Raw genomic sequence first — 24019 nt, 5'->3', positions numbered from 1 at the left:
CAGCAGTGAAGCAATGTACAGGAAGTCTCTTAACACAATGGTATTTAGGCCTTTACCGTTTTGGTCATCTCATGATGACCAAAACATTCCATCTCATGACATTCCACTGTCAAATTGTCCTTGTGATGGAGTTGAACTTGAGAAGCCCATGTAAATGTTCTATTGTGGGATACTATGAATGGCCCATTGAAGATGCTGAAACTCTGTAGTCAGATAATTGCCAATTACTTAGAAAGAAGTTTACGAGACACCAGTAGACTCAGGGGGAGGGTCAGACTCGTTACCCCAGTTTGAGAGGAACGGGAGGTACTGTATTATGTATGTTACAGTATTACGCAACGCTGCATTGCACAGTGTCCCTATTTCAACTCATCTTCAAAAGGTTTTTGTCATTTCTCCTCCAAATTCTCCTCCACACAGAACTCTCAAAGAGGCCTCTAACAAATCCACCAGTCTGGTTCTTTCACTACAACGGCAGTTCTGTGTTTGTTTGTCTTATATGCTGTGTTTGAAATGTTCTTCATTTCTGATATTGGTGTAGTTTTAGGGACAAATGATTTCAGGCTCTCACAACGTTCAAAACACATTTGCTCTGACATTACATTTGTTCCAGTTATGATTGTTCTTGAGAGTGTTTGTCAGAATTCTGCATCCCAAATGCCACCCTATTCCCCATGTAGTGCACCATTTTTGTCCAGAGTCCTATGGGCCCTGGTCAAAACAAATGCACTATATAGGAAATTGGGTGCCAACCAATGTCTGTGTAGCAGCCCATCACAATGCATCAAACACATCCTCCTGTTGTTGAACTTCATATGGATCAGTCTTCATCTTATGACACTAATGTAACACTTAACATCATATGACAGACATATGATACTGACCTAATGACATCATAAGAGTGAGCCTTACTCGTAGCATCCTGGTATTGTAGGCTATAATTAAGCAATAAGGCCCGTGGGGGTGTGGTATATACCACGGCTAAGGGCTGTTCTTAGACACGACGCAAAGCCGTGGTATATTGGCCATATATCACAAACCCCCGAGGTGCCTTATTGCTATTATAAACTGGTTACCAACGTAATTAGAGCAGTAAAAATACATGTTTTGCCCTACCCGTGGTATACGGTCTGATATACCATGGCTGTCAGCCAATCAGCATTCAGGTCTCGAACCACCCAGTTTATAATGCTGAATTGATCAGAAACTTTAACCTGCCTTTGCATGGCCTACTAGATAGCCATGGCTTTTGGGTGGTGTGTTTTGTAATGGTAAGTAATCTAGAAAGAAGTAACAGTTTGTTAATATGTGTGATTGGTAAAGTTGTATTAATGACATGTAACTGTAGGTGAAACACCTCCAGATTTCTCCACATCATAATGTACAACTGGAGAGAAGTCTGTGACTGTCTCTGTGTGGTCAGAGTGAGGTTGGTGCAGTTAGAGAGAGTGTGGTCAGACAGAGGCCTGTTTGTGTTGGGGGATGAAAAGCTGTGCTGCAGTGTCGTCAGTGAGTGACTGGGGAACGGTGGCTGAACCTGGTGGTGGTGCAGTGTCTGGTTCAGGGGAGTCTGCAGTGTGTGGGGGGGGGCACCCAGGTACTAACAGCACCCTCTTGTGTCTCCCAGCTCGCAGTCTGCGTCTGAGCCCGTGGGAGAGCCGCATCGTGGAGAGGCTCATGACTCCCACCCTGTCCTTTTTGGCCCGCAGCCGCAGCGCTGTGACCCTGCTCAACCCCAGCGACTCCCGGGACCTCCGTGAGTCACCCCTCTCTAGGACCCTGTACTCTACTTTCATTATAGAACTTAACATTACAGGAAATGTACCTTCTCTCCTTTTGTTTGTTGCTAACTTACAATTACAGGGTTGAAGCTTTGGTATTCTAGTGTTTTCCTTCTCTTTCAGAGAAAAACATTCAGCATGTATGATATGCACCATACTCCCACTAGTTACAGTATCATGATTTCATGCCTTATTTCAGCCATAGGAAGTAAACTCACCTCAGCCACAAATCCTGCAGAACCTAATATTGCCAGACAGCCACCCTGAATGGTTGTATCAGCCACCATTACGTTCTCAGTAGCTGGCCTAAGTGGCCTATCATTATCATGACTGTAATAGGAGTCTTGACTTGACCTAGTCCATCCAGCCTGTTTCTCTTCATCTCTGTGTTGTACTCAGACTCTCACCACTGCTCCCGTTCAGCCTCAGCCAGCCCCCTGGACGCCTGCTCCCACCACCACCCTCACCGGAACACCTCCGAGCGCTGGAGGGGAGGAGTGTCCGCCAGCACGCCTGACATCACACAGCGCCAACGCCGACGGAGCTCAACGCCGGTTAGCTTACATCCTCACACACTCACACTGATGTGTAGTTACATGTATTTTACCCTCCTCTGGTCTCCCAACACCATGTCATTAGCACTAACTGGTCACCCCTTTCTCTCTGTTTCTCAAAGTTGGATAAGAAAAAGAAAGAGAAGAAAGACAAGGAGAGGGAGAACGAAAAAGAGAAGAATGCTCTTTCCAAAGAGATCGTGCTGAAGAAGAAGACCTCAACAACGACCCCGACCACCACCAGATCCAGGCCGGCGTCAAGGTGTTGTTAGATACAGATCAGACCCAGATCAGAGCCCAGAATCTGTCTTAGACTTAACAGCACAACTACTCTAAACTGTCCTATACCACATGTCCCTATAGTAGAATACTCTGTCTTCTTTATACTGTCAGCCTTTCAAGTTAGAAATCCTATTTGTTTGTTAAAAAAGCTATTGATCTACAGTTTATATATACTGTCTAACTGTTTTATTTTCCTCTCTGCTACATTATCTTTCTCTATAATCATTGACCAAGACAAAACAGCCATCTTGCATTTGACCTTTATGTATTAGATCCTAATAGAGTGTTTGTGAAGAGAGATCCGCATTGGGTTAGATTAGTGCTTAGCAGAGGGATCGAGGTTCAGCCCCGGGCCAGGCTAAATGGTCTGTCTCACTGACAGATGGTCCAGACTGTTTTAACTGGGCCCAAAGAGCCGCTGGACACCATTCAGCTGAGGGCTCTGTCTGCCAAGACCAGAAGCAGGAGGGAGGCAGCAGCACTCAGACAGAATGGGGTTTCCCTGAGTGATGCTGGTGCTGCTCAGTGCTGGGAAACCGAGAAGAACCATGGGTTGCGTCCCAAGTGGCACCCTATTCTCTATATAGTGCACTACCTTTGTCCACAGCCCTTGTAGTGCCCTACATAGGGAATAGGGTGCTATTTGGGAATCAGCAATGGTCTCATCTCACGTCTGACTACAACAGGGCCATGGGACCATGGCAGCGTTATTGAGCGTTGAACGTTTACATAGATTCAGTCATTCTCAATAATACTTTTTCTGACCTAGTTCTAGACCACAGAGTTGATGAGTGATGTTGAAATATTAAATAAAATAACCTGCAACCTGTCTGAAAGGAAAACTACAGATATTATGATTTCTACTGCTGTTTTTATTTACACTCCCCTATCTTTTCCATTCCTTTTTCCATCTTTGCCTCTCCTTTCTCCCTTCCTGCAGCAGTACCCCCAAACTGAAAAACAGACCTCCGTCGCCTGCGGCGCCCAAAAGCAGACCGTTGTCCCCCTGCCCTCCAATGGCCCCCAAGAACCACTCCACAGACAAGAAGACCCCCTCGGGCACCAAAACCCGCCCCAAACGAGCCCAGACACCTGCCAGGGTACAGCCCCAGCCGGTCGCCGCTGTCGCCGTGGAAACAAACAGCGAGCCCCATCAGCCTGACACTCCTGAGACAAAGAGTAAGTGTGTTCACCATGGTTACTGTATCCAAGCGCCAGGGTGTCTTAAATGTTTTGGCCTACAGCCACACCAGTAGTGTTACTGGAGCACACACGTTGAGTGCAGTGGAGTGCAGTGGAGGCTGCTGAGGGAAGGACTGCTCATAATAATGACTGGAACGGCGCAAATGGAATGGCATCAAACACCTGGAAACCATGTTTGATACCATTCCACTTATTCTGTTCGTCATTACCACGAGCCCGTTCTCCACAATTAAGGTGCCACCAACCTCCTGTGGTTGAGTGTGGCCTTCAGCACAAGCACAGACTGTATATTCTGACATTCCATGACCTATTTGTTTCTCTGGAGTTCATGTATCTTTTATTATCCAGAGTTACTCTACCGTAAAGGCCATACATTATTACTGCGGTCCCACTGTCCAAGATCAGGTGGGTCTCATGTTTCTCTTCAGCTGATACTTTCTTCTCTGCCTGGAGAAAACACACAGATTGTTTAGACTTTATGATGTTTGCTTCAGATGAGCCCTGAAGCATTTTCCAGGGGTCATGGTCTATCATGTGTCTTCTGATCTGAAACAGAGGCCTCTCCTGTCCCTCTTGCTCTTACAGGCACCAGTAACGTTCCTGCCATTATGGTGTCTTCGGCGCCGGTGACACCCCCATCTCTGAGTGCACCAGTCACAGTGGTCACCCCCACTCCTGCCTCAACCCTTGAGCTGGCTACCCCAACTGCCCCAATTACCCTGGCTGCCTCAGCTTCCCCGGCTACATCATCTACTCCAGCTTCCAGGCCCTCAGCCGGCACCAACGACCCAGAGGAAGCAGCACGAGTGCTGGCTGAGAAACGCAGACAGGCCAGAGAGCAACGGGAGAGAGAGGAGCAGGAGCGCCTTGAGCAGGAGCAGAGGTTAAGGTCAGTCTAAAACTGTCTGGAGTTGATTAAACATGTCATTGTGTTAATATTATAGCACTGTTTAATGATTAAGTATTTTAGACTGGAGTGTATTTATGTCTGTCTACAGACGTGAAGGGTTTACGGAATGTACAAGACAAGTTTTTTATTTTACCTTTATTTAACCAGGTAAGCTAGTTGAGAACAAGTTCTGTGACCTGGCCAAGATAAAGCAAAGCAGTGCGACACAAACAATAATACAGAGTTACACATAGAATAAACAAGCGTACAGTCAATAACACAATAGAAAAAAAAGAAAGTCTATATACAGTGTGTGCAAATGGCGTGAGGAGGTAAGGCAATAAGTAGGTCATAGTAGCGAAGTAATTACAGTTTAGCAAATTAACACGAGTGATTGATGAGCAGATGATGATGTGCAATAGAAATACTGGTGTGCAAAAGAGCAGAAAAGTTAATAAAAACAAATGGGGATGAGGTAGGTAGATTGGGTGGGCTGTTTACAGACGGGCTATTTACAGCTGCAGCGATCGGTTAGCTGCTCAGATAGCTGATGTTTAAAGTTAGTGAGGGAAATATAAGTCTCCAGCTTCAGCGATTTTTGCAATTCGTTCCAGTCATTGCCAGCAGAGAACTGGAAGGAAAGGCGGCCAAAGGAGGTGTTGGCTTTGGGGATGACCAGTGAGATATACCTGCTGGAGCGCGTGCTACGGGTGGGTGTTGTTATCGTGACCAGTGAGCTGAGATTGGGTCTGTGGGTCTGGCGACGAATATAAGTGTGTAGCATTGGCATGAACCATTGTGTCTGTTGAAATGAGAATACTGTCCAGTATGAGCGTATCTTAGCATGTGCAGACCTAACGGAGCGTGCTCCCCATGCAGGATTGCTCGTGAAGAGGGCATGGTTCGGGAGGCGGAGGAGAGGAGGCGCAGGGAGGAGGAGGCGCACCTCATGGCAGAGGACCAGCGTCTGAGAGACGAGGCGCAGCGTCTGGAGGAGGAGGAGGAGGTGCGGGAGAGAGCCAGGGCTGAACAGGAGCAGAATGAACGCCTGCAGAAACAGGTGAGAGCAGCATTATGGGTAACGGAGTCTTGACATAGAAGATATGACACAGGCAGCCTTCAAAGTTGGTTTCTGCATAGTCCACATCTTATCAGGCCAGCCACCTGATAACCACAAATAAAAGGATTCTCAACATATTAAAATACAATTTCCAACTCTGAAACCTATCCTCTGAAGCCCTATCATCTAAGCACGTCTAGGTATGGGAGGGAATGTGTGTTACTGTGAGGTGTATCATCAGCATGTAACAGCCTCCATGCCCAGTCTAGGCAGATGCCAGCTGTTGACCTTCATAATAGTGTTGGCCCAGCATTTAGTGGAGCTGAGAGGGCCGTTGTGACTGTGAGATAGTGACAGTTCTGTCCTCCCTCTGTCTGCGCACTGCAGTGAGCTGACAGGGGATAGGGAGCGACAGTGTACCCACAACCCATGCATGTAGCATTCACACACACTTGAGTCCCTTCTCCCCCTAGGGAAGCCCAGTTCAATGTGCCATTTGTCTAACACTGCCAGCGATCTTCCATGCAGTGTGTCAAGATAGTCAGGCATCAGAGAGTAGAGAAAGCTCTCTCATGAACCATGACTAAGCAAGTTTTATATTCCAGGCAACTTTGAACATTAAAATGCCATAGAAAACATACAGTTGAAGTCAGAAGTTTACATACACCTTAGCCAAATACATTTAAACTCAGTTTTTCACAATTCCTGACATTTAATCCTTGTAAAAATTCCCTGTCTTAGGTCAGTTAGGATCACCACTTTATTTTAAGAATGTGAAATGTCAGAATAATAGTAGAGAAAATGATTTCAGTTTTTATTTCTTTCATCACATTCCCAGTGGGTCAGAAGTTTACATACACTCAATTAGTATTTGGTAGCATTGCCTTTAAATTGTTTAACTTGGGTTAAACATTTCAGGTAGCCTTCCACAAGCTTCCCACAATAAGGTGGGTGCATTTTGGCCCATTCCTCCTGACAGAGCTGGTGTAACTGAGTCAGGTTTGTAGGCCTCCTTGCTTGCACACGCTTTTTCAGTTCTACCCAGACATTTTCTATAGGATTGAGGTCAGGGCTTTGTGATGGCAACTCCAATACCTTGACTTTGTTGTCCTTAAGCCATTTTGCCACAACCTTGGAAGTATACTTGGGTTCATTGTCCATTTGGAAGACCCATTTGTGACCAAGCTTTAACTTCCTGACTGATGTCTTGAGATGTTTCAATATATCCACATAATTTTCCACCCTCATGATGCCATCTAGTTTGTGAAGTGCACCAGTCCCTCCTGCAGAAAATCACCCCCACAACATGATGCTGCCACCCCCGTTATTCATGGATGGGATGGTGTTCTTCGGCTTGCAAGCCGAAGAACGCTTGCAAGCCTTTTTTCCTCCAAACATAACGATGGTCATTATGGCCAAACAGTTCTATTTTTGTTTCATCAGACCAGAGGATATTTCTCCAAAAAGTACAATCTTTGTCCCCATGTGCAGTTGCAAACCGTAGTCTGGATTTTTTTTATGGCAGTTCTGGAGCACTGGCTTCTTCCTTGCTGAGCGGCCTTTCAGGTTATGTCAATATAGGACTTGTTTTACTGTGGATATAGAGACTTTTGTACCCGTTTCCTCCAGCATCTTCACAAGGTCCTTTGCTGTTGTTCTGGGATTGATTTTCACTTTTCGTACCAAAGTACGTTCATTTCTAGGAGACAGAACGTCTCTCCTTCCTGAGCGGTATGACGGCTGCGTGGTCCCATGGTGTTTATACTTGCGTACTATTGTTTGTACAGATGAACGTGGTACCTTCAGGCGTTTGGAAATTGCTCCCAAGGATGAACCAGACATGTGAAGGTCTACAATTTTTCTCTGAGGTCTTGGCTGATTTGTTTTGATTTTCCCATGATGTCAAGCAAAGAGGCACTGAGTTTGAAGGTAGGCCTTGAAATATATCCACAGGTAAACCTCCGATTGACTCAAAAGATGTCAATTAGCCTCCCAGAAGCTTCTAAAGCCATGACATCCTTTTCTGGAATTTTCCAAGCTGTTTAAAAAGGCACAGTCAACTTACTGTATAAACTTCTGACCCACTGGAATTGTGATACAGTGAATTATAAGTGAAATAATCTGTCTGCAGACAATTGTTGGAAAAATTACTTGTGTCATGCACAAAGTAGATGTCCTAACCGACTTGCCAAAACTATAGTTTGTTAACAATAAATTTGTGGAGTGGTTGAAAAACAAGTTAATGACCCCAACCTAAGTGCATGTAAACTTCCGACTTCAACTGTAGCCTAACCAAAGTTTTTTGCACTATTTGTGAAGCATAACATGTTATTGATGTTGTCATTTACTTCCTTGCTGCCTGCGGTATATCCGACCAAGCTTTAACTGGTAGCCTAGTGGTTAGAGCGTCGGACTTGTATCCCCGAGCTGACAATGTAAAAATATGTTGTTCTGTCCCTGAACAAGGCAGTTAACCCACTCTTCCTAGGCCGTCATTGAAAATAAGAATTTGTCCTTAACTCACTTGCTTAGTTAAATAAGAGGTAAAATAATAAAAATAAATGCATTTAAAAAAAAATCCCCTTGGTTGGTCTAATTAATGACAGATGTGATTCTGACATATCATAGCTTGGTTTCATCCCTCCATTCACAAAATCTGTTTATTACTGATTACTCAGTAATAAAGGGGTGGCAGGTAGCCTAGTAGCTAGAGCGTTGGGCCAGTAAGCAAAAGGTTGCTAGATCAAATCCCCGAGCTGACAAGGTAAAAATCTGTTGTTCTGCTCCTGAACAAGGCAGTAAACCCACTGTTCCTAGGCTGTCATTGTAAATAAGGATTTGTTCTTAACTGACTTGCCTAGTTAAATAAATGTTTAAAAAAATCGAACTACCCAGTGAGCCATGTAAGGGAATTATTATTTGAGACATCAAGCCCTGCCCTACAGTGCCTGCTGCAGTGTAGACTTATACTGCCACCTAGAGGTTAGGAAATTGATTTATTAATCTGCTATTGTATTTATCATTTTGCCAATTGGAACAAATTACCTTCAAAGAATGTATCCTAATTCTGTTTTTCGTTAATCAAGATTGACACGGTTCCATTTCTTTGTCAAGTAATTTCCTTGTTATCATAATAACAGCACATATAGTAGGTCTATTCAATCATACTATTGATAATCTATTGATCATGTTGTTTTCCTCTGTCTGTCTGTGTCAGAGGGAAGAGGCTGATGCCAGAGCTCGTGAGGAGGCGGAGCGTCAGCGCTTGGAGAGAGAGAAGCACTTCCAGAAGGAGGAACAGGCGCGCCTGGAGAGAAAGAAGGTAGAGAAGGATGGAGGGATGAGAGAGAGGGATGGAGGGGGAAGCAAAGTGGAGAAGTCAAACATGTCTGTAGTTTTTACAGTGTGTATCAAAATACCTATCATGTATCCTTACAAGGAAAATATCTTGGCCTATACAAAATCTGTTGAAATACAATACATTAGTTGTAAAAAATGAAATGATGATGACTTAATCTGCCTCTGCGGTTGAATTTCACAGCGCCTTGAGGAGATCATGAAGAGGACACGTAAGAGTAGTGATGCTGGAGAAAAGGTGAGTCGTGATGCTGGAGAAAAGGTGAGCCGTGATGCTGGAGGAAAAGGTGAGCCGTGATGCAGGAGAAAAAGGTGAGTCGTGATGCTGGAGGAAAAGGTGAGTCGTGATGCTGGAGAAAAAGGTGAGTCGTGATGCTGGAAAAAAGGTGGGTCGTGATGCTGGAAAAAAGGTGAGTCGTGATGCTGGAAAAAAGGTGAGTCGTGCTTCTGGAGAAAAGGTGAGTACTGTAAGGCCTATGCTTCATATTAAAACCCTTATATAATAATAATAAATTATATTTATAGAGTGCTTTATAGACTTTAATACATTTACATTTTAGTCATTTTGCAGACGCTCTTAACCAGAGCCACTTACAGTAGTGAGTGTATACATTTTCTTATTTTCGTATAGACCTACCCCCCTGCTTTGTTTGATTGCATTTATAGAGTGCTCTTCCAGATGCTCAAAGCACCACCAATGTGTAGCACCCTTGGTTGATGCATGGCAACCATTTGTGCCATTTTATGTTCTTCTAGCCTACACTGCCAAAGGATTCCAATTCCCCAGCACAGGCCAATGGCAAGGACACTACGGACAGAAGTAAAGGTAAGTTGGCTGCGATGATCAATGTCACTTTGTTCTCCCTCCATCCTTGAAAACCCAGCCTGTTAAAGGCTATGTACAGTATTTGTTTAAGAGTAAATTATATCCATTACATTTGTAGTGTCACTCTGCAACATGTGAAAAAAAAGAAGCCAGTCAACAATGGAAAACGGTCCTTGACTAACTTGTAACTTTTTTTTCTGCAGCTCCTGAGAGCCAGCAGAGTGCAGCAGAGTCTGCCCCTGTGATGAACGGTGTCCAGCCAGCCAAGCACCAGAACGGTCTCTCAGCCAATGGCGAGGCTGCTGACTTTGAGCAGATCATTCAGATGCCCAATCACAGCGGGAGCAGCAACGGTGGGCCGGGGCAACTGGGGAGTGACATAGTCAGTGACCCAATCCTGGAGCCCTTCCTCATGAAAACAGGTCCAATGAAGCCTCAGCATGCTGCAGGTAGCTATGCAGGTCAGGATTAATTCCTACATACATGCCTTATGATCAAAATGCTTATTTCAACACTACAAATAAAGTGTTTTATCACTGTAAGCAATCCATTGCTCTATAACGAAAATACCAGCATGTGTATAGCTCAGCACAGTTCTAGCTGCAATTAGCTAGAACATAAAGGCAACCTTAAAGGCAGACCTCGACGCCCCCCGTTTCTAGCACTGACTCTACTACATTGAGGAAAAATGTACTTTATATGCCTGTGATATGTGGTTGTCCCACCTAGCTATCTTAAGATGAATGCACTAACTAAGTTGCTCTGGATAAGTGTCTGCTAAATGACTACAATGTAGGTCTAATTATGCTGTAATTAGCTAGAACTTAAAAGGCAGCCTGAAAGGCAGGCTAATTACAGCATAATTAGACTAGAACTATTACTACAATATGCAGAGAGGGGGCTCCAAACCTCTCCCACTATCCCCAAGCCTGGGTCTCAGCCTCAGGGAGCTTGGGCAACATGCCCTATGTGGGATAGGGTCCCAGTCATGTTTGGGAAGGCCCCTTGGGTTTGCAAGCGAGTCCCCATTCATCATGCCAAGAACCCACAGCCGGTCTAGAAGACAGCCTAAACCAAGCAAAGCAAACAAAGAAAGAAAGCAATAGGAATGGGACCAATTACATCTTATATTATGTCCTCAAGGATTCATACACAGTAGGCCATTATGTACTGTAGAATATAGCTCATATTCCCAATTGAAGCACAAATGAATGATTCACTCTCTCTCTCTCCCTCCCTTTTGTCTCCCTCCAGAAGTCCTCTGAGACACCAGGCCTTACGCCACCGGTCGATCCAATCCATTTGTGCCACATGACAACAGCTTAGAAATAAAAAGTGTGCCAAACAAAAAAAACAACTATGGACTGCTTTTAAATCACTAAAAACATATATCTAATGCCGCAGAGGTCGAGAAGGAGGAAGAAAACTCTGCGAAGAAAAACTTGTTGAAAAATGAACAACAAAAAAAGCAAAAAATGATGTCTGTCTTCTTCACGGTGTGTTATAGTGCAACATGTGTTGAGTTTTATTGAAAATGTCACATGCAGAGGTTATGGTGCACCTTAAAATGACTGACAGTGTAATATTAGGAATTGTAGAGAATTATAAGACCTGGAAATATACAATATTTGACTATGGTTGTAATTATTATTATTATTATCATCATCGTTGTTATTCTATTGCTATTGTTATCTTAAATTGAACAAAGTGTGTGTTGATTCTTTTTGTCTTGAATAATTGAGTTATTGAACTAGGGGAGGGAGCAGAGCAGTGTGTAAATGTATATGAGCCTGGCTGCCTAGGCCTCCTGCCATGGGGGAGCTGTGGGATAAAGCTTCATGAAATGGAGAGTGCCTGTCTTTCTTTCTGTCTGTCTGTCTGTGTGTGTGTGCGCCTGTGTGTGTTACTCTCGTCTATTGTTTAAGTATGGTATGATACAGACTAAGTAGTACATTTCTGTTGGCTCAATGTCTGATAAGTGAAACATGAATGTATGGGACGTGAGTCTTACATTTGCCAGGAGTTTGATCAGCGGTTGTTAAATATAATCTGTTACGGTTGGTTTCTTCAGTGTTTTTCCATGTCGCACTTGAATCACATGAATACAGAGAGGAGAATCAGGACACAGTACAGTATCTGTCTGCTGTTCCATGTCGCTGCTGGTTCTATAAGGTTCTATCAGGACACAGTACAGTATCTGTCTGCTGTTCCATGTCGCTGCTGGTTCTATAAGGTTCTATCAGGACACAGTACAGTATCTGTCTGCTGTTCCATGTCGCTGCTGGTTCTATCTTAAAAAGATGATTCTGAGATCATTTTCTTTCAAATTCCGAACCATCGTTGGTTTGAATGGTGTCAGCAATTTTTATCTAGTATTCTTTTGAACTTAACAACATTAATTTTGGTATTTAGAGTACTATATAGGTAGAGAACATTGAACAGAACAAGGCTACATCAATAACTACGTTTTGACAAAAATGCAGATAGAACCTCAGTCCCAAACTCTCCAAATGTTAAAGTGGTGAATGAGAGGAGGGAGATGGAGGAAGGTTAAGAGACTCTCTGTCCCTTGATCTGGCAGAGAGACAGAGCGAGAGATGGATTTTGTCAGATCAAGGGACCAAGAGTGAAAAATGGAGGGATGGAAGGAGAGAGATGGATAGATCTGTTAAGTGCAGCATTACAGCTGCTCTCTCTGATCACAACACACTTCACTAGAAATCACTGGGGTAGGATTGCCAGCCTGTTTACCCAGAGTAGCAGCTGGTGATGCAAATCATTGTGTCAGGTTCAAACCTCCATTACAGACAATAATTACTTATTATTTTCTCAAGAGAGAAACACACCAGTGCTTCAGTGGACAATGGTAATTGTGAGTAGGTTCGTTGGTTATTAGTTTGATAGGATAAGTCATTATCTTCATCCCATATGGAACCCTATTCCCTTTATAGTGCACTACTTTTGAAGGAGTGCACTATATAGGGAATGGGCTGCCATTTGAGGCAGAGGCATAAAGCTCATTATGCCAGAAGGTGGCAGCACTTGTTTACAAACATGATGCGGACCAAAAGGATCATTCAACAACTGTTCAGATTTCTCCTGCTGGTCTTTTATAATGGCATCCGTATTTATCTTTATCACAGATACTCCAGTGAGTAGAAGATCATTAGGATAGGATTAAATCATCAAAAGGTCCGAAGGATAGTGAAAGGTCTTGTTGTGGATAGAAAATGTCACGTGTTTCCCAAATGCCTTGTGCACAATACAATGATTTTACAGCATCCAAAAACAAAACAATGCAACTGAGATTTTTGCTGTTATTATTCCCTCAAAAATACCAAAACATGACTCATCATCATCCAGGCACCACCAGCGTTTCCAGAACAGGTCTGATCCACATGATGGATCATCTGCAGCTGATGAAATCACTGAAGAAAGGAACTTCGCTCTCTCTTATCTATCTATTTATAGGAGAGTGTTGACAGTCCAATGACATATGGGCTTCAGTCATGGTCTATGCCAAGAGGGTCTGCGTCTTTTGACCACGGCCATAGGGCTCTGGTCAAAAGTAGTGCACTATGTAGGGAACAGGGTGCTATTTGGGACACAAGCAAGGACTTGATTAATTGGGAATGTGACATCACCGGACATGGTCCCAGGTGGGATAGGATCCATTATGATGGATTGAGCCGCCTCTGCCTCCATTTGAAACGCTGAAGGTTCACAAAGTGGCAACTGAAGAGAATTGATTTGATTCATGACATTACAGATAGTCTATTGTGGTGTTGATTGGTTGCCAGGGTTGGGGAGTAACTGAATACATGTATTAAAAAAAACACTTGATTATTACTTCTTGGATCACTTAAATTCAGAAAGCGCAATTTCAAATTTGTTCACCAGAGCGACTCTGACCACAAGTCAGAGACCACTGTGACACCAACCGCGTATGATGGATCCGTTTTGTCTTCCTCTAACGACTCTAAAGGGAAAGTGATCCAAAAGTAACTGAAAGTAATCAGATTACGTTACTGAGTTAAGGCAATCCAAAAGTTACACTACCAATTACAATTTGACAGGTAGTAACTAACAGATTACATTTTGAAAGTAACCTACCCAACAACCCTGTTGGTTGCTGTTTATAGATGTCTAATCCTCATTCTAACATATTATACAGTGAATCTTTCAGGGTTTTGGTTGCTATGGCTAAAACTATAGATCTTTGGTGGGCATTCGTTGTGTTCAAGTTGTGTTGTAATACATCAGGTTTTTACTGTGGGTAAAATTTTAACTTAAAAAAGGTCAATAAACTGTGATAGCAAATTTGACTTGATTCATTGGACATTAGACGGTCGATATAAAGGACAAAAAGATTGCTGCACTAAGAGTCAGACACCTGCTATCTGTGCAGGACAGGCTGTATTTGTTTAGCTGTTGCTCTGGGTTGCAACCCCATGATGATTGACCCTTGTAATGAAAGCAGACACTACAACAGGTGTGTGTTCGTATGTGCCTGTGTGTCCACTATCCCTTTGCAATCAAACATAATATGCCTTGTGGTCACTCTCTTTTCAGCATCCCTGGGCAGCCCACTAACTTTTAATAGAACCCTTTATTGCAACAAATTCCCCTAGGCTATGGTCATGGTGCTTAATTCATGCCCTGGCTAACATATTGAATATCCAGCTAAATAAACTGGGCCTACTGAAACAGCAGCCATAACAGCTTTCTGGCACTGAGATGTAATTCCTCACAGAAAGTACATTTTTTAAAACATTTTAGTCATTTAGCAGATGCTCTTTTCCAGAGCGACTTACAGTAGTGAATGCATACATTTCATACATTTTTGTATTTATTTTTTTGTACTGGCCCCCCGTGGGAATCGAACCCACAACCCTGGCGTTGCAAACACCATGCTCTACCAACTGAGCCACATAGTACTCACTATGCCCTCTGTATTGGTTTACTCTCTGTTGGAGAGGAAAGCTTTTTCTGTGTCTTTATGAACGCTTGTAGTTCTCAGTGCAGTACCTCAGGACTACAATAAATGGATGTGACTTATTTGACAATAAAAAAGACAAAGGCACTCCAGCTGAAGACAGCAATACATACTGTATATTAAAAGGTTTATTCCCATTGTTTCCCTTGTACAATGCATTGAGGTAGACGAAGAGCCTTCCCTTCGCTTATTTTCTATGTTCTCCTTGGGTGTTCTCACTGGAAACAGGTGATGTCACCAGGGTCCCAGCTGCTCATGTCACGTGTTCTGGGAAAAAGCTAGGTTATGATGTCTATAGTGTAGGCGTCATAGAATTAGGAATGCTAGTAATTTAGCACATTTGTAATTTAATAGGATCTCTATGGTATTGTAGCTAGGTCAAGAGCTGCCTACTGCTCTATATGATAATACACAGAAGCATTTCCCTTTGGTTACTGGAGAGCTAGCTAGGGTGGACTATTTGCATAACCGTCTGTACATTGTGATGTGGTATCACACCTTTGACAATGGATAGTTTGAATCTTCTACAATTATGCAAATGTGTCGACCATGCATGCTACAGTATCTCTACTGACTGATGTGTTGGTCAGTTTTCAAAATGGCAGAAAGACTGACAGGTATTTGAAACCTGTATGTCAGGGCCCTTTCCTCTCTGGTCCCACGTTGGCCACAGTGGTATGGACGGCGTGTTGCATTTTAAAATGTCCGTCATCTGGAAAGGGCGAGGCAGGTCTTCTGCTTAACTTTACCTTGGGCCTTACCAATACACTACTTTACCAAAACACTACAGGACACATTTTCCACAACACTGTGTTTTCCTTTCCTACAGACTAAACAAAACTGAGTCTACGGAAATGAACTAGCATCTAGGGAGGCCATCCTTTAGACATGAATAACATTGAACTTTTGACCCTTGCCTCTGTCTCGGGCCTCATAAGATCTACCATTTAATAGTTTTTAAAGTCAACTCCACCTGCTGAACACATGGTTTCCTTGAGGCTAAAGACATATCATATACAAACACATAATCCCACATAACTACAGACAATGCTGCACTAAATAAAACTAACAACGTGTGCAGTATACAGATTGTTTACCGTTGAAGTTTTTATCAAGCAAATGCCAGATAAGAACCAGGGTTTGTATTCCTCCCCCGTGGTTCATTGGGCTTCCTGCTCTTATTTTTACTTTCTCTTTTTCACGCTGCCAGACTCGAGGTGAGTTCTCTTTTTATGTTAGGATTTCTTACTTTTACATGCTTACCTAGCCCTTGTTTTTAGACAGATCTTGTGTGATGGTAGGTATGCAGGTCTGAAACAAATTATTTAAACGTTTTTGAAATAATTTGAGAGTAGATCAGCCATTATAAATGAGTTAAATGGACATACAATGACCCACTGGGCACAGACGTCAATTCAACGTCTATTCCACATTTGTTCAAGGTCATTTCATTGAAATAACATGGAAACAACGTTGATTCAACCAGTGTGTGCCCAGTGGGGAGGCATTCTGTAATGCCCTTCGTACTTGCGTGTCAAGTGTTGACTATATAAAAGAAAGATACAACATTGATGTAAACCTTACTGTACTCCAAATATTATCTTAAGATCTGTATTAGATTTGGTAATAGCTGTGTAACATGCCGTGTGTCAACAGTTAACAGCCTATGGTGAGGTACTGGAAAGTATTTCCTTATTCAATTGTTTTTTTCTCCAAACATTCTTAAATCCCTGGTAGGTTGATTCAGCTTGTACACACTATGTAGTGCTTAAATATATTCCTTTCTAGCTGGTTAGGATTTATACAACATACAGTCAGGTCCAAAATTATTGGCACCCTTGAGAAAGATGAGCAAAAAAGACTGTATAAAGTAATACAATGCAATTTTTTGGTGAAAATTATATTTTATACTAATACAATTGCTTTGTTTAACAAATAAAAACAAGTCTAAAAAAAAGACAGTCAAAATAATTGGCACTCCTGTTTTCAATACTCCTGCACTTTTTTCAAAAATGTTTTATGAGATTGCAGAACACATTGGGAGGGATCTTAGACAATTTCTATATACAGAATCCAAAACACACATTTATTGGGGTTCAAGTCTGGAGACTGAGAAGACCTTTGCAAAATGTTGATGTTGTGGTCAATGAACCATTTCTTTGTGGAATTTGATGTGTGCTCGAAGTCATTGTCTTGGTAGAAGATCCACTTGCGGCAAAGTTTCAGCCTCCTAGCAGAGGCAACCAGGTTTTTGGCTAAAATGTCCTGGTAGAGTTTGATGCCGTTGACCTTAACAAGGGCCCCAGGACCAGTGGAAGTAAAATAGCCCCATAACATCAAAGATCCACCGCCATATTTTACAGTAGGTATGATGTACTTTTCTGCATATGCATATTTCTTTCAAGGCCAAACCCACCACTGGGTGTGCGTGGCCAAAGAACTGTATTTTCATGTCATCCAACAAATGTAAATGCCTGGAGCTTGTTAAACTGCATTGGCACTTGGATTGGAACCGGAGCTATGATCAGATGACACAAAACATTTTTTTTTTTAAATCGAGCTCTTTGATCACGCACACCAGTGGTGGGTTCGGCGTCGAAAGAAAGATGCAAGGGGAGGGTATTGTATTGAAAACAGGGGTGCCAATAATTTTAATACTTAGAATAATATAATTGTTTTGAATATAATACCCGACTGTATATCTATATAATCAATCATGACCCTATGTAAAAAATAAACCTCTTGTAAACAGAGTTAAGTGACCAACACAGAGGAGAGGCAATTATGTCGACCAACAAAATAATAGCAGGAAGGGTTTGAAGCTGTTGAGGCTTTTTATTAAGCTGTTGAGGGGTTTGAAGCTGTTGACATGGTGCACAGTTAACCCCAGTTAAAGCTAAGGGGGACAGGAAGAGATGGAGAGACCTTACACGCCACTCGGTGCAATGAGGCTCAAGTAAAGGGGACATAGCATTCCATAGCATACTCAGCAGAATTACCCTCAAACTTGACAGTGTGTTTCTGCACAACTAGAGCCACATAGGCTGAGTCCCAAATGGCACCCTATTCCTACATAGTCCTATGGGCCCTGGTAAAAAGTAGTGCATTATATAGGGAATAGAGTGCCATTTGGTACGCATCCTACTGTGGACAGCTCTCAGCCAGAAGCAGGAAATAGGTCACAGCACAAAATCGTTTGCGTCACCGCTGTAGCAGCAGCCATCTTATTCCCACAGAATATGTACCGCCAGTCTCCTGTGAAAGTGAAGGGCAATGATCAAGGCTTTAACCTCTCTGGGCTAGGTGGCACCAAATCGTCCCACCTACGTAACAGCCAGTGTAAACCCGTGGCGCGTTATTCAAATTCCTCAAAAATGCAAAAACTTCAATTTTTCAAACATATGACTATTTTACACCATTTTAAAGACAAGACTCTCGTTAATCTAACCACACTGTCCGATTTCAAAAAGGCTTTAAAACGAAAGCAAAACATTAGATTGTCAGCAGAGTACCCAGCCAGAAATAATCAGACACCCATTTTTCAAGCTAGCATATAATGTCACATAAACCCAAACCACAGCTAAATGTAGCACTAACCTTTGATGATCTTCATCAGATGACAACCCTAGGACATTATGTTATACAATACATGCATGTTTTGTTCAATCAAGTTCATATTTATATCAAAAACCAGCTTTTTACATTAGCATGTGACTAGCATGTGACTAGCATTCCCACCGAACACTGCCGGTGAATTTACTAAATTACTCACGATAAACGTTCACAAAAAGCATAACAATTATTTTAAGAATTATAGATACAGAACTCCTCTATGCACTCGATATGTCGGATTTTAAAATAGCTTTTCGGTGAAAGCACATTTTGCAATATTCTCAGTAGATCACAGGGCTAGCTATTTAGACACCCAGCAAGTTTAGCACTCACCAAAGTCAGATTTTCTATAAGAAAAATGTTATTACCTTTGCTGTCTTCGTCAGAATGCACTCCCAGGACTTCTACTTCAATAACAAATGTTGGTTTGGTCCAAAATAATCCATCGTTATATCCAAATAGCGGCGTTTTGTTCGTGCGTTCAAGACACTATCCGAAAGGGTAAATAAGGGTTACGAGCATGGCGCAATTCGTGACAAAAAAAAATCTAAATATTCCATTACCGTACTTCGAAGCATGTCAACCGCTGTTTAAAATCCATTTTTATGCCATTTTTCTCGTAAAAAAGCGATAATATTCCGACCGGGAATCTGCATTTAGGTAAACAGAGGAAAGAAAATAAAGCATTCGGTCGACTCGTGCATGCGCCTAAGCCCACAGTACTCTGATCGGCCACTTGCCAAACGCAATAAAGTGTTTCAGCCAGAGTCTGCCTCGATATCGTTCAGCTTTTTCCCTGGCTCTGAGAGCCTATGGGAGCCGTAGGAAGTGTCACGTTATTGCAAAGATCCTCAGTCTTCAATAAAAAGAGCCAAGATAAAACACAACTTGTCAGACAGGCCACTTCCTGCATGGAATCTTCTCAGGTTTTGGCCTGCCATATGAGTTCTGTTATACTCACAGACACCATTCAAACAGTTTTAGAAACTTTAGGGTGTTTTCTATCCAAAGCCAATAATTATATGCATATTCTAGTTACTGGGCAGGAGTAGTAACCAGATTAAATCGGGTACGTTTTTTATCCAGCTGTGTCAATACTGCCCCCTAGCCCTAACAGGTTTTAAATAGAAACAGGTACTGACAAAAGACGTTGTCTTCCACTTCAGTGTTTGGTTGAGTTTATGGTGGCCAGCCAGTCACTCACTACAACACACTCCAGATTTAAACTGCCATTCCTACAATGGGAATGCAGTAAACTGGGAATCACACACACAGATAAAACCACAAAACACATTTGATAAAAACTCAAATGAATTGCAGCATGACCTTGTGTTTGTTCTGTTGGTTTAGAGTCCTGTCGTGGACAGACTAGACTACCTATCTCACCAAATTATGCAACATTGGTTGTTTGTTTTCCTTCTTTTTGAGTTGACTTACTTCATTGTCCTATGTGCCTAGTGTTGACATGTGCTATTGGTTTAGCCTTTTTTGTGGGATGAAGACATCAAGTAGTATACTAATCCCGTAACCTGGAAAGCCAATGACTAGATGACTCAAGTACTGGCATAAAAACTTTACCCATTTAGTTTATGCTTGCAGTTATGTGGTGTGCAACAATTTCATGAACATAAAGGAGCACATTTCCTGAAGGATTGTGCATTTAAAGCACAGCACCAAGATTTTTTCACATAGGCCAAGGCTTTAGTTGACTGGTTGTAGGTCTAGAGTCATAAAAACGCTCAGAATATCAAGATGTTAGACGTATGAAACTTCAGAAGCTAGTAAATGAGTTGTCAAAGGGATGTTATGGCAGACATGTCCTAAGGTTTACAACAATCCTTGCCATAGCTTCGTCTTATAGGTTAGTGTTACCTTTACAGGGTCAAAACCTTTGAGGCAACAATTTTCATTGTCACTCACCTTTTGCCTGTTTAGTCCCTTCCCTCATGGAACGTAAAGCCAAAGTGAGACCATAAACAGTCTATAATAGTGATTGTGTAATGCCTCCTAGACCTGTCAATGTGTCGACAGGACATTGGGCATGGCCTAAATTTAATATTGGCACCACCAGGTCTAGGGACACCTGCATTCCAAAAGCAACTGGAAGGAAGGGAGAGTGAGGGGGAAAAAAAGTGTTTGTCACAGTCTCTGCAGCCTCTAAGGTCAAAGGGGGGTGAATTTACCACAGATGTGAGACGTGCTTGTAAAAATGATAAAGGATGCATCTTGGAGCTGGTAGTGGTTAGTTATGATGATATGTTATACAGTAGAGTAGACTATATTATATATGCAGTAGGAGAGAGATAGTTTCTCAAACTATCTGGATAGGTAGTTCCTCTGTCCTTGAGATGGTTTTAGAGAACAGTCGGGTTTGTCTCCTTTCCACAACCATTATGATGATACCCTGTATGTATGTGGTGCACAGTTAGCCTATTTAAAGACTACGAAGTATGGGACACATGTCAACGCAGCACAGATAGAACACAGTGAATAGAAAGGGAGTCACTGTCGCTTTCATGGAGTTGAAGCCGAGCGCATTTTTCCTACTCAAGTCTCTCAGGGCATGACATATCTCACTATTTAGTTTCCAGAGTAATGACGTGTGTTAATTTATGCTTTAGATCAAACACACCTGATCTCATCAGGTTCTCTTTCAGGAGCCTGTGTAACCGATGTGAAATGGCTAGTTAGTTAGCGGTGGTGCGCGCTAATAGCGTTTCAATCGGTGACGTCACTCGCTCTGAGACTTGAAGTAGGGTTTCGTGCGCGCTAATAGCGGTTCAATCGGTGACGTCACTCGCTCTGAGACTTTGCAAGGGCCGCGGCTTTTGTGGCGCGATGGGTAACGATGCTTCGTGGGGTGTCAGTGGTTAATGTGTGCAGAGGGTCCTTGGTTCGAGCCCAGGTTGGGGCGAGGAGAGGGATGGAAGCTATACTGTTACACCTGCAGCCAGGCACTGTTCAAACCCCAACTGCATGGTAGCAGTGATATAGTCAACACGACGTGACTTCTCAGCAGGGAGCAAAGATGCTGGTTTATGAGACCATCAAAACAAAGGCATCATCTGCCAACAAGCTGCATGCTACCACCTTTCTGCCCAGTAAAATGGAAGGTAATGGAAATACAGAACTGCTGCTGGGGTCTACACATGGCACAGAGCAAAAAGGGGACTACAGAGGCGCATTACTACACAAATCAGCTCTTTTTTTTTACAAGAACACAAAAATACAATTGCATTATTAAAGTTCATGCAGTAATTCTTGCTGGATTAATATGATTCTTATTCATTTGGATTTTAATGGGGATTTCCTCCCCTGAGTGCAAAAAGAGTGCCTTTATCTGCCTTCTTCTGAATGGAAAAGTGCTGTTTTCTTCCATAACACATCTGGGGTTTTACTGAATTGGCTGGCTAGACCTTGGCTTGGGATAAAGATTGGCAGTGTATTCCATTGAATACAAAGATTTTTGTTTTAAACACTTCAGGGGGTATAACATGTCCAACAGTGAAATGACTCCAGATTCCCACAATGCGCTCTCTCTGTGAATGGACAATGATTATAAAAATCTGGGTCATACTTTATTTGGATAGTCCCATATAGAGGATGTACAGATGGTCATACAATCAACATCTGTTGATGAGAAAAGACTTGCTAAGGGTAGGTTTAGAATAAGGGTTAGGGTGAGGGTTAAGGTTAGGCTAAGGGTTAAGTTTAGGGTAGGGCTAGGGTAGAGGATAGTTAGTTGAAATGTTGTTGACGGTTATTGAACATCTACTAGGGACTATCCAAATAAAGTGTAACCAAAATCTGTTACACATTTACTACTGGCTAATACAATCCTCTACAGATGACTAATCACACACACACAGCCATGTAAACCCATTCATGGGATACAGTATTCTATGGTCATTTCTATGTAAAAAGGACCCATGAGCACCAACATGGGAAGTCTATAGGTGCATATCAAATGATGTCAAATGAAAGCTAAGAGTCTATATTTTGGGGAAATGAAGGCATAGATACGCTTACAAAAATGTTTTACATCGTAACAATTAAGAATAAGCAAAGGCTTTGATTTCTTGTCATGCAGACACAAAAGAGGTCTTAAAAGCATTACTACAAAAAGTCTTAAAATGTATTTGAAATATATTAAAACACAATTATATTGAAGTTAAGGCCCCTGCCAACTAATATCAACATTTATATTTAGTTTTGCAGAAATGATTTGCCTTCTGTAAGTTTAAGAAATATTGTCTAGGGTCTTGTCATTCTGTTACCAAAAACCCCATATCTTTAAGATATTTTCACACTTCTCTCCTTCATGAGGGAAAATTCTGAAAGTTCACAGAAGTAAAGGTAGACCTACTAATTAGTTAGTGTTTTTACTGCTAACAATTTGGTTTATGAATTACTAAGTATTTAAAACACGTCACTCTGTTATCAAATCGCTAAACAGAGTGACCCGAAAAATCTGTAACAGAATAGCTGCAATTGAATTGGTCACAATGGGAAATCATCATAGTAGTCACAAACTAGTTGCAGTAGAGCACAGTACAGAGCAGTAAAATACAGTAGAGCACAGTACAGAGCAGTAAAATACAGTACAGCACAGTACAGAGCAGTAAAATACAGTACAGAGCAGTAAAATACAGTAGAGCACAGAGCAGTAAAATACAGTAGAGCACAGTACAGAGCAGTAAACTACAGTACAGCACAGTAGAGTATAGTGTAGTATAGTACCGTAGAGCACACGAGTAGAGTACAGTATAATGTAATATGCTCTACTTTACTGGACAGTTGTCTACTGTACTGAACTATACTTTACTGTACTGACATATGATTGGAACAGATTTGGTCAGGTCTAGACCAAACAAATTTGGTCTTGTTTGGGGTAGAGAAGCTTGTTAGAACAATAGCCAATGTGTAGAATAAGACCCAAACATGCAATGGAGGATATGAAATGTTTCTACCTTTGTGTACATATTTCAGGATACATCACCATGAAGACAATTACATAAATAAATTATGCATTTACAGTATGTTTAGTACAGATCAAGGACCAATGATGTAATTATGTTATCGTCATCTGAGTGTTGATCCACTTCACTTACTGTAGCTCAATAACCATGAGATTCTTTCAAACTCGAGGTATCATATCATAGCTGACACCACAGGAGGCTGCTGAGGGGAGGACAGCTCATAATAATGGCCGGAACAGAGCGAATGGAATAGCATTAAACACATGTAAACCATGTGTCTGATACTTCTGATAGCATTCCACTCCAGCCATTACCACGAGCCCGTCCTCCCCAATAAAAATGGCACTGGGTGCTCTGCCTCAATTTTTTTTTTTATGATTTTACTATTCAATTACAACATCAACATAGGCCCCCAACAGATGGCCTTCATCTCCTCCTCACACACAAATTGGGTTGAGGGGTACTATGACGCCCTAACTA

The 24019-nt window shown here is 42.2% G+C and overlaps 2 protein-coding genes across 10 annotated transcripts in view; both read left to right on the top strand.

Moving 5' to 3' along the window:
* The window catches only part of map7d1b (MAP7 domain containing 1b), a 54724-nt gene extending 42924 nt beyond the window's left edge, over positions 1-11800 (top strand). For 5 of the 9 annotated variants that reach the window (XM_014142618.2, XM_014142613.2, XM_014142616.2 and 2 more), the window contains 11 exons: positions 1628-1756; positions 2181-2335; positions 2458-2597; positions 3558-3796; positions 4406-4709; positions 5589-5769; positions 8987-9091; positions 9311-9364; positions 9883-9952; positions 10156-10413; positions 11207-11800. In XM_014142618.2, the coding sequence (XP_013998093.1) occupies positions 1628-1756; positions 2181-2335; positions 2458-2597; positions 3558-3796; positions 4406-4709; positions 5589-5769; positions 8987-9091; positions 9311-9364; positions 9883-9952; positions 10156-10413; positions 11207-11217 (1646 nt within the window). In that variant the 3' untranslated portion in view covers positions 11218-11800. The remainder of the gene's footprint in view (positions 1-1627; positions 1757-2180; positions 2336-2457; positions 2598-3557; positions 3797-4405; positions 4710-5588; positions 5770-8986; positions 9092-9310; positions 9365-9882; positions 9953-10155; positions 10414-11206) is intronic. The other 4 variants (XM_014142617.2, XM_045694839.1, XM_014142614.2 and 1 more) reach the window with 3 other exon arrangements.
* Positions 11801-16099: 4299 nt separating this feature from the next.
* thrap3b (thyroid hormone receptor associated protein 3b) overlaps positions 16100-24019 on the top strand; it is a 46240-nt gene continuing 38320 nt past the window's right edge. The window contains exon 1 of the mRNA XM_014142604.2: positions 16100-16165. The gene's annotated coding sequence lies outside the window, so the exon portion shown is untranslated. The remainder of the gene's footprint in view (positions 16166-24019) is intronic.

This window comes from Salmo salar, chromosome ssa14 (genome assembly GCF_905237065.1).
Source record: "Salmo salar chromosome ssa14, Ssal_v3.1, whole genome shotgun sequence".
In the NCBI taxonomy this organism is placed as follows: Eukaryota; Metazoa; Chordata; class Actinopteri; order Salmoniformes; family Salmonidae; genus Salmo; species Salmo salar.
The sequence above is the reverse complement of the archived record's forward strand: the minus strand, read 5'-3'. Positions and strand labels throughout refer to the sequence as shown.